The sequence below is a fragment of the Mercenaria mercenaria genome, chromosome 3, assembly GCF_021730395.1.
Source record: "Mercenaria mercenaria strain notata chromosome 3, MADL_Memer_1, whole genome shotgun sequence".
Classification (NCBI taxonomy): Eukaryota; Metazoa; Mollusca; class Bivalvia; order Venerida; family Veneridae; genus Mercenaria; species Mercenaria mercenaria.
In genome coordinates, this window is record NC_069363.1 from 12,996,374 (window position 1) to 13,015,919 (window position 19,546).

The 19,546-nt window shown below is 34.5% G+C and overlaps 1 protein-coding gene across 2 annotated transcripts in view; it reads left to right on the forward strand.

The window, feature by feature from the left end:
• The first annotated feature begins 543 nt into the window (after window positions 1–543).
• The window catches only part of LOC123525406 (serine palmitoyltransferase 1-like), a 66,478-nt gene continuing 47,475 nt past the window's right edge, over window positions 544–19,546 (forward strand). The window contains exon 1 of one of the 2 annotated variants that reach the window (XM_045304444.2): window positions 544–692. In XM_045304444.2, the coding sequence (XP_045160379.2) occupies window positions 633–692 (60 nt within the window). In that variant the 5' untranslated portion in view covers window positions 544–632. Of the gene's footprint in view, window positions 693–11,298; window positions 11,372–19,546 lie in introns of those variants that run through there. The other variant, XM_045304445.2, reaches the window with a different exon arrangement.

Genomic DNA, 19,546 nt, shown 5'->3' on the forward strand with positions numbered 1-19,546 from the left:
CAACGTATTTTAAAATAAGAATAGATAATGAGCATATTTGTTGGCCGATTCGGACCACATACTGTAAATAATGTGCATATATTTTAACTGATTCGGACCACGTATTTTGAAATAAGAGTAGATAATGAGCATATTTCGATTTTTTTTTTATCTTGGATCACAACTCACTAGATTGTTAAGCGAAGAAAAGAAAAAGGTTTATTTACACATAATATCATTGTAAGGAAAACTTAAACAATTTGGGCCGAATAAGCCAAAGAAATATGGGCCGAATCAGCCGGGCCGAATCAGCCATGGTCCGAATCAGCCTGTATTCGCTATTTTTCATGGATGGTATAAAACTTTCGTTTTGATAACTTTCTTTATTCTTGTATGAGAATCATGATTTTGCCATTAATTAAAAGCACAAAACATGCACGCAATTTATAAAATGGCCATCCTGATTCTGCTCATGAGGGAAGTGCAATATTGCGACTCGCTACATGTAAGACTGTCCGTGCCCAAAATTTTCGAGTCTTAGTGTACCATGCTACCAGAACACCACTGGTGCCGTTATCTATACCGGATACCAGTAGTACGGGAAATAGCTCCAATGTTTACGCTCTTCAAAGAGGAGGCGTAAATTTATCAAGATGATGGCGATCATACCAGCAACTTGGGAAATGTATGACATGTTACAGGCAGTCATACAGGTAAATTAATGTTTGTTTTCGTATGAAACTACAAAACATCAAAACGACTGTATATATTCGTATATACTGGTCACAGTTCTTGTGTATATTTCATCTTGTTCGTGAGTAATTTATTCGAGAAAACGTGCATTTTTGACAGGACTGGTGTCAAAACATGAAAAATTGTATGGCGTGATTTATTTTTCGTCGCCGCCCGAAGAACATCAGGATGTCTGGAAAAAGCATCTAACAATTCATTGTTCCATTGATTTAAATCTTATTTAAAGTTTATGTAAAAAATTGTAACACGTTTTTTCTGCTTACATAATTATATGTACAGTGTTGTTGTTGTAACAGTTACTGTGAGCCACGGGAGACAATCAAAATCCCCTTGATCAAAATCCCCTCCACTGAAAAATGACAGGGTGTTACAAAATCCCCTTCATACTTTTGCAGGGGGTATTATAATCCCCTCTGTGATTTTTACTTATTTCATCAAGTTCAAATACAACTATACACAGTTTAAAAGTCTATTACATAAAGCACGTAAATACAATGCCTTTAGCAAACATAATTTAATTTGGGGCACTGATATCTATATATCTATAATGAAAATCACATAGGGGATTATGATACCCCCTGCAAAAGTATGAAGGGGATTTTGTAACTCCCAGTCATTTTTCAGTGGAGGGGATTTTGATCAAGGGGATTTTGATATACACTCGTGAACCACACCTTTAATTTAGGAATTGGCTGTGGGCAATGTTGGGTGGTTAAAACCGCCCCTGGTTTTAACCAGCGGTTCTACATCTACATCAACATCGGTACAACCAACAATCGATTTCCGATTATGACTGGTCGGCGCAGTCAGAGAAACAGTTGTTAAAGAACTTTAGTATATTACAGTATTAAAAGTAAAAGATAAAAGGACAGTATGCTACAGTTAAAATAGGACAGAATGGAAGAATTACATAGTGACCGCCGCCAGCCTCTCTGTAAAGATGCTGAGGCTGGGGCTAGCTTTGACTGATGTGGGGAGGGAGTTCCAGAGACGGATGGTTCTAGGGAAATAAGAGTTAGCAAAGTATTGAGTGCTGGAATAAGGGATCAAGTAGTTCAGATTTCTAATGGGGGTCAAGTAACCTTGGTCAATAGCAACGGTCTGGGTCCTTACTTTGTAAAACAAAAGTAATGAACAGTTTAACCTACGGTACTGGAGAGTTTTCCATTCTAAGGATTTCAACATTTCAGTTACACTGCTTGTATAGTTGTAATCATTCATAACATACCTAGCTGCTGACCTTTGGACTCGTTCAAGTTTTTGGGTGAGGGTTTTCTGCCAGGGATGCCACACAGTTGAACAGTATTCTAGCTGGGGGCAGACATAGGTGGTGTATGCAGCTTCTTTGACCTTTATGTTATCTGTCTTGACATTTCTCTGAATAAATCGAAGGGATGAGGTTGCCTTAGAAGTTACGTTTTCTATGTGTTGTGACCAGTTCAAATCATTGGAGATAGTTATTCCTAGGTATTTAGCTGATGAGGTGGACTTTAACTCTGTATTGTGTAACCTGTAGGTATATATATAAAGGGATTTCTCTTCCTACTTACTCTAAGGACTTCACATTTGTCAGGGGTTAAATTCCATTTGCCAGACTCTTTCCCATGTTTCTAATTTATGGAGATCTTCTTGAAGGGCTATGCTATCATTATTTGATTTGACAGTGAGGTATACGATGGTGTCATCTGCAAACATACGGGTTTTACATTTGACTGAGTCAGGCAGGTCGTTAATGTATACAAGAAAAAGGCATGGCCCAAGGACAGACCCCTGTGGAACTCCAGACAGGACCGGAAGTTCGCTGGACAGGTGACCTTCAACTGCGACCTTCTGAGTACGATTAGAGAGGAAGGGTCACACATTAAACCGGAATCCACCTAAAAACCGGAATACACCGGAATACACTTTGCATAACCGGAATACACCTGTATTTTTTAATTTAAAGGTATTTTTGAAGTGTTTTTGATATAATCCAATCATATTTATCATATAGCTTTAAAAAGTTAGAAATTATGTACAAACCTCTTTCTCAAAACAAATGCTTTTTATGACATGAGTGATATAAATAGTTAATATTTACTTCATTATTCCTTATAAGAGTTGTTGTATGTAAATGTTATGTTTGTATATATGTATAATGTATATGATTGATTGTGTATGGGCCGGAGGCCTAAATCACAATAAAGATTTGTATTTGTATATAATTAACATACGAAAGGAAAATAAAATACGTTCACGCAAAATGATTTTATACGAGATTGAAATTTGGCGACCGCGCCGGAAATTTCCATAACCGAAATACACCCGTATTTTATTAATAAATGGTATTTTATAGTGTTTTTTTTTCAGAAATCATTCGTGTTTAATATAAATAATAAGTTTACAAAAGGAAAATAAAATACTGAACAGAAAACGATTTATACGAGATTGAAATTTGGCGACCGCTCGGGAAATTACCATAACCGAAATACACCCGCATTTCTTCAACAAATGGTATTTTTGAAGTGGTTTATGGCTGAATTCAAACATATTTATCATAAATAATTAATTTTCGAAAGGATATTAAAATACTTTTGCGCATTACGTCTTGTACACGATTGAAAATCGGCGTGCGCACTGAAAATTTGCGCATTCGTGAATGAATTTCCATGTCCTAAAATTCTGTAATATACACCCGTATTTCTTAAATCAATCATATTTTTAGGGTTTATGACAGAATTAAATCATATCTAAAATGAATAATTAATTTACGAAAGCAAATTAAAACGCGCAAAACGTTTTTATACGAGGTTGAAAATTTGTTGAGCGCACGGGAAATTTGCGCACTCTTGGATGAACCACAATCGCCATAATTTTGTTAGCTTTCAACTTAGGTAGGTAAATTTCTTTAAAGTTTCAATTTTTTAGTTCAAATTATTTCAAAATATCTTTTTATGCTAATATGATATTCCTCCACTCTTTATTTACTGAACTTTAATAATAACCAATATCACACCCGTTAACCGGTTGCGAGCAAAACAGTTCGTGGCGGACTTAACAGTTCTCCGATATTTTTGCCAGCATCTATATTGGGGTAAGTATTTTCGATCCTAGAATCGGTTGGTGCAAAATATGTTAAAGATCTTTATTTCTATAAAAAGTAGCATGAACAAAGAACATGCCATATGTTTCTCGTTTAAAAGTAACGTATATTGAGTAAGTTATGGCCAGTTAAAAGTGTGATCTTGTTGAAAAATGCGAAAACGAAAGTTTATCGTGATATATTTAATTCACATTTCAACTTACAGCTATACTATTAATGTCAACCTTTAAAATAATGTTTGCTCTGAATATTGTCCAACTTTTAACTGACAAAACGCAATATTCAATGAGTTATAGACATTCAAACATGATATGGTCGAAAAAATGTGTGGCGGCATTGCACAGTTCAAAATTATTTGTGTGGCGAGACAGAGCAGTCTCGTGTCTATTGTGATTTTAGTTTAATAAATAGTATAAATAGTGATATCAAGCTCGTTACTCATTGTAAGCTGACAAAAGAAATCGGTACTAGCCCAGCAATGTCTCAGTGAATGAAAATTTAGACAAACGTAAACCTTGGATTTAGTACCGACATTTGCGTAGTTTTAATAGCCACGGTACCGGTAAAGCAACGTGCATTGTGTCTGTTTAAGGATTGATTATTTCTAATGTTTAAATAGTACATCAGAGATGACATTATGCATTTCTTATGCATACACTGATGTAAAATACGCGTATATTCATTATATACATCGCCAGTCCATAGTTGCTACTATTTTACAAGTATATTTTGAAATAAAGGATAATTTTTGGATTTTCATGTAATGCCATGCCGGTCAGTAGCATACATTTACGGAATAAATTGGGCTTGTTAGTAAATAATCATTACTATTTGCCCGAGGTCTGAATGCAACCAATCTATAAATAGTTTATAACATGGGATCTGAAATAGATTTTCAAGTTTTGTTAAATACCGAACACTGCTTGTTTATTTGTTGGTTCAGGGTTTAGTGTCGTTTCTTGTAGTATTTCAGTTATATAACGGCGAGCCTAACTTGTTGTTCTACCCTGTTCTCAGCCAAAATACCTGTCAACTTCTCCCCACGAATCGCAGTGGGAGGAAGAAAGGTTTTAGTAACATTGTCTTCTTTCAAATAGTCACAGAGGACGTAAGTGTCGTCCGGGGACTTGAACTCGAACTCACACTCGTTATGTATAGCTCTCCCTAATGATTTAAGTGAGTGGTCTTTGTTCGAACTATGGATTGGCTTATATAAGGATTCTTATAATTTAATTAGTTTAAACATCCAATAAGCTGCCAAATATTTCCATTTTTTATCACTTATTGGATTAATATGCCAGGTTACAGGGTTCCTAGTGAGTCAGCAAAGACATTTCTTGATTTCGTTATTGATTAAGCTATTGCTTTCATTTCGGTGCGTCCATTACTGCAAAATGTAAATTTATTAGATATTCAATAAATGATCTGCAGTTGTCAGAATATAAATATTACTTTTTAATAGTTACATGCTCGATATCACTATTTAGACACTATTTGTTTAACTAAAATAAAAAAATACACAGGACTGCTCTGTCTCGCCACACAAATAATTTTGAACTGTGCAATGCCGCAACACTTTTTTTAGACCATGTCATATTTGAATGTCTATAACTCGTTGAATATTCCGCTTTGTCGGTTAAAAGTTGGACAATATTCAGAGCAAACATTATTTTAAAGGTTGACGTTAATACTATGGCCATATGTTGAAAATTGAATTAAATATATTGCGATAAACTTTCGTTTTCGTATTTTTTCAACAAAATCACACTTTTAACTGGCCATAACTTACTCAATATACGTTAGTTTTAAATGGGAAACACATGGCATGTTCTTTGTTCATGCTACTTTTTATAGAAAATAAGATCTTTAACATATCTTGCACTAACCGATTCTTGGATCGAAAATACTTACCCCAATGTAGATGCCGGCAAAAATATCGGAGAACTGTTTTGTCCGCCACGAACTGTTTTGCTCGCAACCGGTTAACGGGTGTGAATATGAAATATACTTTTAAATCTTATTGCTTATCATTCTGTTAAAAGTACCTTATAATTGTTAATAACGAACAGGCATGTTATTCGAGTGTCACCTGTCAATCAACAAGTTGAGCACTGATTGCTATAGTATCAATCAAAATATTTAAAGAAAGATGATTTTACGGCTTTTCGTTGTCAAAATAATCTGCCGTCGAGGAAATATGCTTCATTCAGTAATATGATATATTAACCATAGACAAAAATATTTGGTGACAGTTACGTTACACGCCTGGAAAATCATACCAGGGCAATATGCATTAATATATAAATGCGCCTTCTGTGGTGTATCTGGAATGTCAACTCGTAAAAAAATTAGGCCAATGTATGATTAAATCTACAATTCATCGCTGTTTTAGTAAAACATTGAATAAGTGTTGATACGTTTAAGTATATATGTATATGGCTGTATAAGCTTTTCGTGTGAAAAAATAAAAATTATACTGAATGTACCTGTTTTTCTTCAATTTTTCAATTTGCAATAATATCGACAATTAAATGAAATTAAATAAAAGCTTATCATATTTATCTGCACTTCCCTCGTTAGACATTATTTGTCACATGTCACTTGTGTGTGCTTTCAAATATACTGATTAATTGATTATCAATAGGTGTGATAATCCAATCAAACTCTATCGGGACTAATCAGAGACACGTGTTTGTTACGCCGCATATATTTAAAGGATATTAATTGTGCTATGGCAATGAACGCAGTAAACGTTTGTATATTTATATATTAAACATGATATAATTCTTTTGAAAACTGATTTTTCAAAATATATTTTCTTCTTAAACATGTTAAATTATCAGATTAATTCTGAGGAAATAATTCAATTAGTTCCAATAATAAACATATGGCCGGTCCTTTCCGATCAGCGCAGCTTATGCGCTGACATGTGTTTTGTGTATAATTCATTTGAAAATCGAATATTGATATTGTTTCCTCAATTCATTTTCTTTTTTATTTGTTATACGAAATCTGAAGAAATAATTAAACAATTTCTAATAATAAACACGTGACATGCCCCTTCCGATCATGTTATGTCCTTTCCGATCAGCGCGGTTTATGCCACTCGTATTTTGTATATAATTCATTTTAAAATCGAAAATTGCTATTTTATAATTCCCAATTTATTTTCTCTTTTATTTGTTAAATGAAATATGAAGAAACAATTAATAATTTCAAATAATAAACATATGACAAGCCCTTTCCGATCATGTTAAGCCCTTTCCGATCAGCGCGGTTATGTCATGACCAGTATTTTGTCTATAATTCATTTATAAATTGAATATCGATATTTTTTTATCATAAATTATTTCTTTTTTTTCATTTTTTAAATGAAACGTGAAGAAACTATTAAATAATTTCCAATAATCAACATTCCGGTATCTAGTCAGAGCGACGTAAGCGTGCAACATTTCCGTAAGCTCGCCAGATTTCAATATCGTATAAAATCGTTTTGCGTTAAAGTATTTCATTTTCCTTTTGTAAACTGATTATTTTATATTATACTCGAATGTTTTCTGCAATAGCCCCTACAAAAATACCATTTATTATTGAAATACGGGTGTATTTCGGTTATGGAAATTTCCGGCGCGGACGCCGAACTTCAATCTCGTATAAAATTATTTTGCGTGAACGTATTTTATTTTCCTTTCGTATATTAATTATTTATGATAAATATGATTGAATTATATCAAAAACACTTCAAAAATACCTTTAAATTAAAAAATACAGGTGTATTCCGGTTATGCAAAGTGTATTCCGGTGTATTCCGGTTTTTAGGTGGATTCCGGTTTAATGTGTGACCGGAGAGGAAGGATTTGACCCAATTAGTTATTTGGGGACTAACACCTAGGGATTGTAAATTGTAAATTAGCCTCAAATGGTCGACTTTGTCAAATGCCTTAGAAAAATCCATTATGATAACGTCAGTTTGTTGGCCATGATCTAAATTACTATAAAGTTCCTGGGTAAAATTAATAAGCTGAGTTTCGCAACTATGACCCGACCTAAAACCATGCTGGAACTGGCTGATAATATTGTGTTTGTCAAAGAAGGACATAAGATTTGAAACCACGATGTGCTCAAGGAGTTTGGACGCAATACAGGTCAGAGAAATTGGTCGATTGTTGCTGGGTTTTGATTTGAGACCTTTTTTAAAGACTGGTGCAACTGTTGCCTTCTTCCAGTCTTGAGGGACAATGCCTGTATTTAGGGATACATTGAAGATGTGGCAAAGGACGGGGGCGATTTCTTGATGAAGTTCCTTGAGAACACGGGGGGATAATTCGTCTGGCCCCGACGCTTTATGTGGGGATAGGCCAAGAAGGAGTTTGTCAACACCCTCTGGAGTTACATTTATTTGGTCCATTAGGGAGGAAGGGATGTTAACAGTTTGGAGCACAAATGTTTAAGGCTTAGGGGGTAGAAATGATTCAAAATGTTATAAATTGCTTTTAGGATGTTGCTATTAGGTGAACATCATTTGGGGGTAACCTCTGATTTTTGAAGGCTACCGCACAATTTCTTTAGTGAGTTTTGTGAGTCAGCTAGGAATTCCTTATTCTGACCGGTTGGATCTAGCAGTGAAACTTTTGCTTGTGAACTAGAGTCACATTTATGGGGTCTTTATAGACTTTGTCAGATTTTGGACTTGCAGTTTCTGGTTCTAGTCAGAACTGGTGCAAGTGGATCAAAACTGGTTGATTGGTCTATATAATTAGTCAATAACTTGACTGTTAGTATTGGCAATTTTATGTACAATTATATATGAAATGTTTAGAATTCGGGCTTGATTATGGTAAAGTTGAATTGTCATTGGTGTCAAAAACAATCAGTATCCTCAAATGAGTCAAAAGTGGCTCTCTGGTCAATTTGATTGATATGATTATTGATCATAATGGCTACAGATTGTATAGCAGATAGTGTCAAAAGTCAAAACGGGTCCTCAGATGTCAAACATTACTTGCCATCTAGGTTGATAATGAGAAAAGATTAACTGGATTTAGTGCAATTGCTAGATCCAGTCTACAGACTCATGAACTGTAATCTAGAGTCAGTTTCAATGAAAGTACTGTATTCTGTAAGGTAAAAATGCTAGGTCAAAGTATGATTAGATTATCAATAACTTGGCATTCTAACGGCATGCTTTACGGACATCAGTATTGGTTAAGTAGCAACTAATTCGTCAGGAACGTTCAACTTAAGCATACTGTGGATAGCAATACCAGAATTTATATTCTATGAATAATGCTGCCGAGACCCTTGTGGCCTACTTGTAATGGTCCATGAATTGTCGAATTATATTTAATTATTATATGCCTTGCATTGATCTGCTGTTACGTTCAAAAAGTGTACGCCGTCTAAAAATGGTCCAACCTATTGGAACTTATAAGATATTATTTAATTATTTCTGTTTTTTTTGTAGTAATGCTTTAAACATGTACTATGTTAATGTTAAATGGAAATCATGGTGGTTTCAATAGCGTCAGTACATGTTATTAAATAAAAACAAAATCCATTAATACTTCGCGATTCTTTGATATTTAAATATTGTAACACATGTTTCATCTTCAAGATATTGATCAATACAATTCAACGGGGAAATTATAATTGTTTCAGTAGGTTTCTTTAATTAAATATGACCTTTGTTACCTTTCAGAGCATTATTTCATGCTTGCTCAATGACAGACGGATTCCAATATTCTACTTATCAAGTTATCTTATCTTCCAATATGGCAGACAGTATGCGGGTGGCTAACACTTATGGAGACAGTAGCCAAAAATAGAAAAAATTGACCTCCTGGGCACAATTTTCAAAGAATCATGAAAAATGGTGAAATTTACCTTGAGATATCAGGTCAAGTTTAAAAGTGGGTCACGTGCCTTCAAAAACTAGGTCATTAGGTCAAATAATAGAAAAACCTTGTGACCTCTCTAGAGGCCATATTTTTCAATGGATCTTCATGAAAATTGGTCAGAATTTTTTATCTTGATGATATCTAGGTCACATGTGCTCAAAAACTAGGTCACTATGTCAAATAATAGAAATAACGATGTCATACTCAGTTGAACACTGGGTCATGTGGAGATAGGTGAGCGATTCAGGACCATCATGGTCCTCTTGTTTATTATGTTTGATGTAGCTATGGAATTTCTTATTTCTACCAGGTTGGGAATCATAGCTAAAGGTGACATTTTCCATGTATGACCAGTATGAGGCTCTTATCTGCCTTTGTATACAGGATTTTAGGGACTTCAGTTTCTGGTTCTTAGCAGTTACTCCCTGAAGTGGTCAATACTGGTTGATTGGTCAATACTGGTCAATTAGTCAATACTGACTGTTAAGATATTTTGCAAAGTTTATGAACAATTAAATAATGACTGTTTAAGAACATCTGGGGCTTGATTATGGTAAATGCAGGCATTAGTATTTAGTTAAAGCAACCAAATCAATACTCCCAAATTGGTCAAAAGTGGTTGATTGGTCAATTCTGATTGATACTGATTATTGATCAGTACATAGGCATAGCCAGGATTGTATAGCAGGTAGTGTGAAAAGTAAAAGCAGCCTCCAGAATGTCAACGTTACTTGCCATCTGGGTTGATATTCTGGAGGAGGGTATTCAACTGAGATTTTATTTGGAAATGGCTAGGGTTCCAGTAACTGGACCTCTATAACTGGAATCTAGAGGTCCAGTTATCAATATATATGTACTGTATTACTTGATAAGGTAATTGCTGGTAAAAGTTATGATTAGTTATCATTAAGTTGGCATTATAACGGCAGTGGCTAGAGAACCGGAATCAGTTCCGTAGAGTTATAGACAGCGAACTAATTCGTCCGGAACCGGTTCTCTAAGCAAAATACTGTGCATAGGCTAGTGAACCAGAATTTTATTTCTATGCATAATGCTGCCGAAATCCACTTGTTTTCTTGGTAAGTGTCATACATATTATCTTAATTAATTTTATCATGCCCTTGCTTTTATCTGCGTTTACTGTCTCCAAAAGTGTACCGCCGCATACTGTGTCCACCATATTGGAATGATATAAACTAGTATGAATTACTTTGCTGTTTTTTTTTAATGTTATTTGCTTTAAACATGTACTATGTTTAAATTGTTTAAATATGAAATAATATTGGTTTCTATTAGCGTCATTACATGTTTATAGATGTACAAACTAATTTAATTCCCATTAAAACTTCCTGCGGATTCTTTGATCATTTAAAATACTGGTTTGTAACACCTCGGCATTTCATGTTCAAAGGTATGTGATCAATACAAATTAACAGAAATTACTTAATTTGTTTCAATTGTTTCTTTTATTTTATTGTACCTTTTAAGTTTAAATTTCAAGTTTATTTCAGCTTGCTCCAATGCCGACGATTTCCACATTCATTCGTACTTATCAAGTTTATTTTATCTTTCCAATATGGCAGACAGTATGCGGCGGGTACACTTTTGGAGACACAGTAAACACAAATAAATGAAAGGACAATCATGGCTTGCTGAAATGGTAAAATTAATCAAGATAATAACATGCATGATACTTACCAAAAGAAACGAAGTGAATTTCATCGGCTTTATGCATAGAAATAAAATTCCGGTTCCCTAGCCTATGCACGGTACTTTAGCTAGAGAACCAGTTCCATACGAATAAGTTCGCTGTCTAGGGAACCAATTCCGGTTCTCTAGCCACTGCCAATAACGTTTTCCTTTTGTATTTTTTTAGCTCGACTATTCGAAGAATAAGTAGAGCTATCCTACTCACCACGGCGTCGGCGTCACACCTTGGGTTAAGTTTTTCGTACCAGTCCAAATTTTGACAAAGTCTTTTGAGATAAAGCTTTGAAACTTTCAACACCTGTTTACCATCATCATGGCCAGTTATAGGCAAGAGCACATAACTCAATTAAGGATTTTGGCTGAATTATGGCCCCTTTTGACTTAGAAATCATGGATAAGTTTTTCGTACCAGTTCGTATTTTGACAAAGTCTTTTGAGATAAAGCTTTGAAACTTTCAATATTTGTTAACCATCACCATGTCCAGTTATAGACAAGAGCACATAACTCCATCAAGGATTTTGGCTGAATTATGGCCCTTTTTGACTTAGAAATCTGGGTTAATATTTCGTACCAGTTCATATTTTGACAGTCTTTTGAGATAAAGCTTTGAAACTTTCAACACCTGTTTACCATCACCATGTCCAGTTATAGGCAAGAGTTCATAACTCCATCTAGGATTTTGGCTGAATTATGTCCCCTTTTGACTTAGAAATCATGGTTAAGTTTTTCGTACCAGTTCATATTTTGACAAAATCGTTTGAGATAAAGCTTTGAAACTTTCAATACTTGTTTACCATCACCATGTCCAGTTATAGGCAAGAGCACATAACTCCATCAAGGATTTTGGCTGAATTATGGCCCTTTTTGACTTTGAAATCTGGGTTAATATTTCGTACCAGTTCATATTTTGACAAAGTCTTTTGAGATAAAGCTTTGAAACTTTCAACACCTGTTTACCATCACCATGTCCAGTTATAGGCAAGAGTACACAACTCCATCAAGGATTTTGGCCGAATTATGGCCCTTTTTGACTTAGAAATCTGGGTTAATATTTCGTACCAGTTCATATTTTGACAGTCTTTTGAGATAAAGCTTTGAAACTTTCAACACCTGTTTACCATCACCATGTCCAGTTATAGGCAAGAGCACATAACTCCATCAAGGATTTTGGCTGAATTATGGCCCCTTTTGACTTAGAAATCTTGGTTAAGTTTTTCGTACCAGGTCATATTTTTTGTAAAGTGTTTGACATATGGCTTTGAAACTTTTATCACTTGTTTAGTATAATAGTCTCTGTCTGTAGGAAAGAGAACATAACTCTGTCATCTATTTTGGCTGAATTATGGTCCTTTTTGGATTTTGAAATTGGTTCTGTTTTCATACAAGTCCATGTTTTGTCAAAACTATTTGACATATGGCTTTTAAACTTTGAACACTTGTTTATCATTATGATTTCCATCTGTAGGCAAGAGTACATATCTATTTTGACTGAATTATGGCCCTTTTTGGACTTTGAAATTGGCTCATATATTGCCATTTAGTGCAAGACTTATCGGAATCAAAGTAATACAGGAACATTGTTTGTCTAATCTATTTATTTCTTTTGTCTGAATATCCGTGGAAATATTTTGACCCCATTCTTCAGTCAATTCTTCGAATAGTCGAGCGCGCTGTCATCAGACAGCTCTTGTTTATTTATAAACTAGTAATTTCACTGGGGTTCGAAGCATATATAGTGAAGATGGAATTTTGAAACAGCAATTTCCAGTAATCACCTTAATTTATTTACTCTAGCGAACTCTGCAAATTCCTTGTCTTAAAATTCCCAAAAAAACATTTTAAGTTTATTATTTTACTTATCAGTCCCAAGAAAAACAATTAAAGCTTGATTCTGATCATGATGTACAAACTGCTATAAATTATTTGTCGAATTCGCGATCGTATTTATCTCAGAATTAAATTATTATAAATACTTATGTTTCCTGTGACTTATTTTAAACAACAAGAAATAAACGAGAACAAACCTTTAAAAACCATCTTCCGTTTTTAGCTCATCTGATTTTTTGAAAAAAAATGGTGAGTTATTGTCATCACTTGAGCGGTTGTCGGCGTCAGCGTCGGCGTTGCCTGGTTAAGTTTTATGTTTAGGTCAGCTTTTCTCCTAAACTATCAAAGCTATTGCTTTGAAACTTGGAATACTTGTTCACCATCATAAGCTGACCCTGTATAGCAAGAAACGTAACTCCATCTTGCTTTTTGCACGATTTATGGCCCCTTTTGTACTTAGAAAATATCAGATTTCTTGGTTAAGTTTTATGTTTAGGTCAACTTTTCTCCTAAACTATCAAAGCTATTGCTTTGAAACTTGGAATACTAGTTCACCATCATAAGCAGACCCTGTACATCAAGAAACATAACTCCATCTTGCTTTTTGCAAGATTTATTGCCCCTTTTGGACTTAGAAAGTCAGTTTTCTTGGTTAAGTTTTATGTTTAGGTCAGCTTTTCTCATAAACTATCAAAGCTATTGCTTTAAAACTTGCAACACTTGTTCACCATCATAAGTTGACCCTGTACAGCAAGAAACATAACTCTGTCCTGCTTTTTGCAAGATTTATGGCCCCTTTTGGACTTAGAAAATATCAGATTTCTTGGTTAAGTTTTATGTTTAGGTCAACTTTTTCTCTTAAACTGTCAAAGCTATTGCTTTGAAACTTGCAACACTTGTTCACCATCATAAGCTGACCCTGTACAGCAAGCAGCGTAACTCCATCCTGCTTTTTGCAATAATTATTGCCCCTTTTGGACTTAGAAAATCATTTTCTTGGTTAAGTTTTATGTTTAGGTCAGCTTTTATCCTAAACTCAAAGCTATTGCTTTAAAACTTGCAACAGTTTTTCACCATCATAAGTGGACACTGTACATCAAGAAACATAACTCTATCCTGCTTTTTGCAAGAATGATGGCCCTTTTTAGACTTAGAAAATCATGGGTAGGACAATATTTCTATTACACAAAAAAAATCAGATGAGCGTCAGCACCCGCAAGGTGGTGCTCTTGTTTACAATATAGTCTGCTTTTTGTAAATACAATTTTCAGTATTCATATTGATTACCAGATCTCTAGTTTGCCCTGTATGTAACCAGATCTTTAGACTCCGGGTTATGAGACCCCTAGTCACTGCTTTTTTTTTTCTTTTTTTTTTTTTTGAGAAAAAAAATCCTGGCTTTAGTTTTGAAAAAAATCTGGCTACAAATATTTCAGCTGATTCGGACCACATACTTTAATTTAGAGTAGATAATGACCATATATTTTTGCTGATTCAGGAATGTTCAAGAAATAATGTTGATTTTAGGGCTTTAATTTGAAGTAAAGACATAAAATACACAACATTCGTGCAGATAAGAAATTCGTTTTGACAAGCTAAAATGCATCATTTATTCATTTTAATATGCACTTTAATTTGGTTAATATGTCCCATTCTTTGCATCAGAAATTATAGTTATTACTCATAAATGTAAATTTTACTCATGGTATTATTGTCAGGAAAGCTAACAATTTGGGCAGAATAAGCCAAACAAATAGACCCAAAATGCTGAATAACAATATTTATAATTTTAACTCTTTATGATAACAATTTCATTTAAAATAAAACTTTTCCTCGGGTAAGAAAAATAAAACACTTGCGAAACTTCAGTAAATGACAGAAATGACTTTCTCTTAAAACTTAGCAGAATGCAAGATTTAGTGTTCAAAATACCAAACTAGTACAGTATGAGGTTCCCCCTTGAATAGTCTCCCACACGTCACCCTCCTACACACTGGCAGTGCTCCAGCTAGCTATTTACAGCAGGGCGCATCGCCCGTTCCGAAATTTGTTCCGCCCTGTTGCCCCGCCAGGCACCCTGCCCGTTTTACAACCATTCATTTCTTGTTTTAGCCAAACTTCCCTTTTTTTTGTCTCAGTGATTATAATACACTGCTATATTGCCCCCTTTTAATCGAGTGATACACGCTGGGGGGCATTGACATAATTAGCAAACAATTACCTGCTGTGATCGTGCCCGAGGCAGACCATGATATTTTAGACTGCTCCACTAGCATTAAAATCACTGAACCTTAGTGTTAAAACAGTTTGCAAACCAGTCTGAAATCATTATCATTTTCGCGCCACCTGTCAAAGTGTACTTTCGTTTTCGGTAATATAGTCGTAAATATCCCCTTTATACACAACTGAAACTTAAGTCCAGACAACAGACATTTAAATCTAATTAATAAAAATCGATCACAATCAAATCTAAATAGGAAAATATTTTGATTTTATCGTTTTACAAGTTTTTGAAATCGAAAGTAGGTTGTCGTCTGCTTTGTGAAATTGCCGATTTTTCATGAAGATTTCTTTGAAATTAGTTTACTAAGATGTAATGACAGGGTACACTTTAATGTCAGATACTGTAAAATGCTGTTAAACTGTCTTTGCATCATAATAATTTTACAAAAATATTGTTTAAACTGGACATTAGACGACTTTTAGAAAGAAGTGTAACCATACCCGGATATAAAATTTTGGATACCCGGAATACGTTCTATTAAAGTGCTAAACTTGCTTTTAGACTGTTGGAAGTTAAAAACTTTGCCTGATTTCATTTATTTAAGTGGAAGTTTAAACTTTATTTTCTGTATAATATGTTGCATGTATAAATTTATAAATATCAAGTACATGGAGAAGATGTGTACTGAAATTGTAACAAGTAAAATAGGCCTAAACACATAGATATTGTTATTCAGTATGCAATTACAAAGAAATGTTACAAGTTGATAATCAGTGCCAAGTAAAATACAAACAGCAGAATTTTTAGTTAATAAATAGGGGTATTAGAGATGACAGACATAGCCTATTAAAAGACAAAGTATGCCATATACCATCCCTAAAGTGTGCCAAAAAAACATGCCTAAATTGTGCTAAATACCATGCCTAAAGTATGTTAAAATGCACTGAGTGCATGGACCAGTTATATTTTTTTCCTGGGGGAACATAGTCCCGGACTGACCCCCCCCCCCCCCCCCCCCCCCCCCCCAGAAGTGCCCTTTTCAGTGCCAGCACCCTGCCCTTTTTTAATCTAGCTACACTCCTGATATCCATTTTCTGATACACAACATCAGTGCCATGACCGTTCCATTGCTCACTCACTTGATGAGGTATTGTCCTACGGGTCGGCGTCGCGTCGGCGTTGCCTATTAAGTTTTATGTTTAGGTCAGCTTTTCTCCTAAACTATCAAAGCTATTGCTTTGAAACTTGGAATACTTGTTCACCATCATAAGCTGACCCTGTATAGCAAGAAACATAACTCCATCTTGGTTTTTGCAAGATTTATGGCCCCTTTTGTACTTAGAAAATATCAATTTCTTGGTTAAGTTTTATGTTTAGGTCAACTTTTCTCCTAAACTATCAAAGCTATTGCTTTGAAACTTGGAATACTTGTTCACCATCATAAGCAGACCCTGTACATCAAGAAACATAACTCCATCTTGCTTTTTGCAAGAATTATTGCCCCTTTTGGACTTAGAAAATCAGTTTTCTTGGTTAAGTTTTATTTTAGGTCAGCTTTTCTCCTAAACTGTCAAAGCTATTGCTTTAAAACTTGCAACACTTGTTCACCATCATAAGTGACCCTGTACAGCAAGAAACATAACTCCATCCTGCTTTTTGCAAGATTTATGGCCCCTTTTGGACTTAGAAAATATCAGATTTCTTGGTTAAGTTTTATGTTTAGGTCAACTTTTTCTCTTAAACTATCAAAGCTATTGCTTTGAAACTTGCAACACTTGTTCACCATCATAAGCTGACCCTGTACAGCAAGCAACATAACTCCATCCTGCTTTTTGCAATAATTATTGCCCCTTTTGGACTTAGAAAATCATTTTCTTGTTGAGTATTATGTTTAAGTCGACTTTTCTCATAAACTATCAAACTATTGCTTTAAAACTTGCAACAGTTTTTCACCATCATAAGTGGACACTGTACATCAAGAAACATAACTCTATCCTGCTTTTTGCAAGAATGATGCCCTTTTTAGACTTAGAAAATCATGGGTAGGACAATATTTCTATTACACAAAAAAAATCAGATGAGCGTCAGCACCCGCAAGGCGGTGCTTTTCCCTATTGTTACTCCCATCTGATTTTTGGGGAGAAAAAAAAATGATGAGTTACTTAGTCATCACTTGATGATGAGTTTGTTCTGGCGGTCGGCGTCTGCGTCGGCGTTGCCTGTTAAGTTTTATGTTTAGGTCAGCTTTTCTCCTAAACTATCAAAGCTATTGCTTTGAAACTTGGAATACTTGTTCACCATCATAAGTGACCCTGTATAGCAAGAAACATAACTCCATCTTGCTTTTTGCAAGATTTATGGCCCCTTTTGTACTTAGAAAATATCAGATTTCTTGGTTAAGTTTTATGTTTAGGTCAACTTTTCTCCTAAACTATCAAAGCTATTGCTTTGAAACTTGGAATACTTGTTCACCATCATAAGCAGACCCTGTACATCAAGAAACATTAACTCCATCTTGCTTTTTGCAAGAATTATTGCCCCTTTTGGACTTAGAAAATCAGTTTTCTTGGTTAAGTTTTATGTTTAGGTCAGCTTTTATCCTAAACTATCAAAGCTATTGCTTTAAAACTTGCAACACTTGTTCACCATCATAAGCTGACCCTGTACAGCAAGAAACATAACTCCATCCTGCTTTTTGCAAGAATTATGGCCCTTTTGACTTAGAAAATATACAATTTCTATTGTGACACACAACGTGCTGTTTAGCATATGATTTAGAAAAAGTGTATTGCTTAATTAAACATAATTTCAAAGCTATTGTCTTTTGAAATTCTGCAAACCTGTGTTACATGAGAAGCATTACCAAAGTTGATCAAGACATAACTGTCATTCTTATGTTTTTGCAAGTAAGTTATGCCTTTTATTAAAAAAAATATTTTCTTTTTGTTTACTGTATGTTTAAGTTCACTTTCTGCAATAAAAAGGTAAAAAATTATGAGATTTTAAAATTTGCACAAGGGGTTTTTCAACCATTCATAATTGCAGGAATTGTCAACCAGAAACAGCAATTGATCGTGTTTTTGAAGATGGGGTGGGGGGTCCTTTTTGTTAAAATTGGTTGGACAATTTTTATTTACCTTTTTTTACTACAAATAAAAATTACAAATGCGCGTCACACCATGCATAGGGCATTAGTAGCCTGTTTTTGAAAAAATGATGAGTCTTGTCCACTTAGTCAGGTTGGGCTGCACTTTCTGCTTGGCAGGACTGACTTAAATTTTGAGATGTTTTGAGTGCAGAAATTTGTGCTCCTAAACTGTAAATATTGTTTAAACTTGGTATATTGTCACATCAGTAAGGGAGACCCCTGTATAGCCCAAGAATATCTATCTCCATCTTCGACTGTTTTGCAGATTGTAGTGACCCCTTTTGTACTTTAAAAATATATAAATAGATTTCTTGGTTAGTTTAATGTTTAGGTTCACTTTCTACCAAAGTTATCAAAGCTATTGCTTTAAAACTTGGAAACTTGTCTATATTCATAAGCAGCTTAAATCAATAACATAAATTTTCGTCTTGCTTTTACACAGAACAATTCCCCTGGAACTTAGAAAAATCAGTTTTCAGTAAGTTTTTCATGTTATAGTCAAGCATGTTGGTTCCTAAATATCCGCTATTCTGAAAACATTGACAAACTTGCTCAAAAATTTAGCTGACCCGACAGGCAAGAAAATAACTCATGTGATTTTTGCAAGAATGATTGGCCCATTTGTAGACTTTAGTGCAGATCACATCTATGAGGAAAATCTCTTTTACATTTAATTGACAAAAGAAATATATATTTGAGCTTTAATATCGAAACAATGTCTCTTTTAAATTTGTAATATTTAAAATTTAAAACTGTGCATATACAGTAGGCTTAAGTTATTAAGCCAAGTAATTAAATTCTTCTGATGTTTCTAGATTAAATCATAACCTAATGATAGATATTTTAGTATAGGACATAATGCAGCTGTAATGTTGCAGCGTGATTTGATGATTGGACAATGATTTTTGTGACCCCCCCCCCCCCC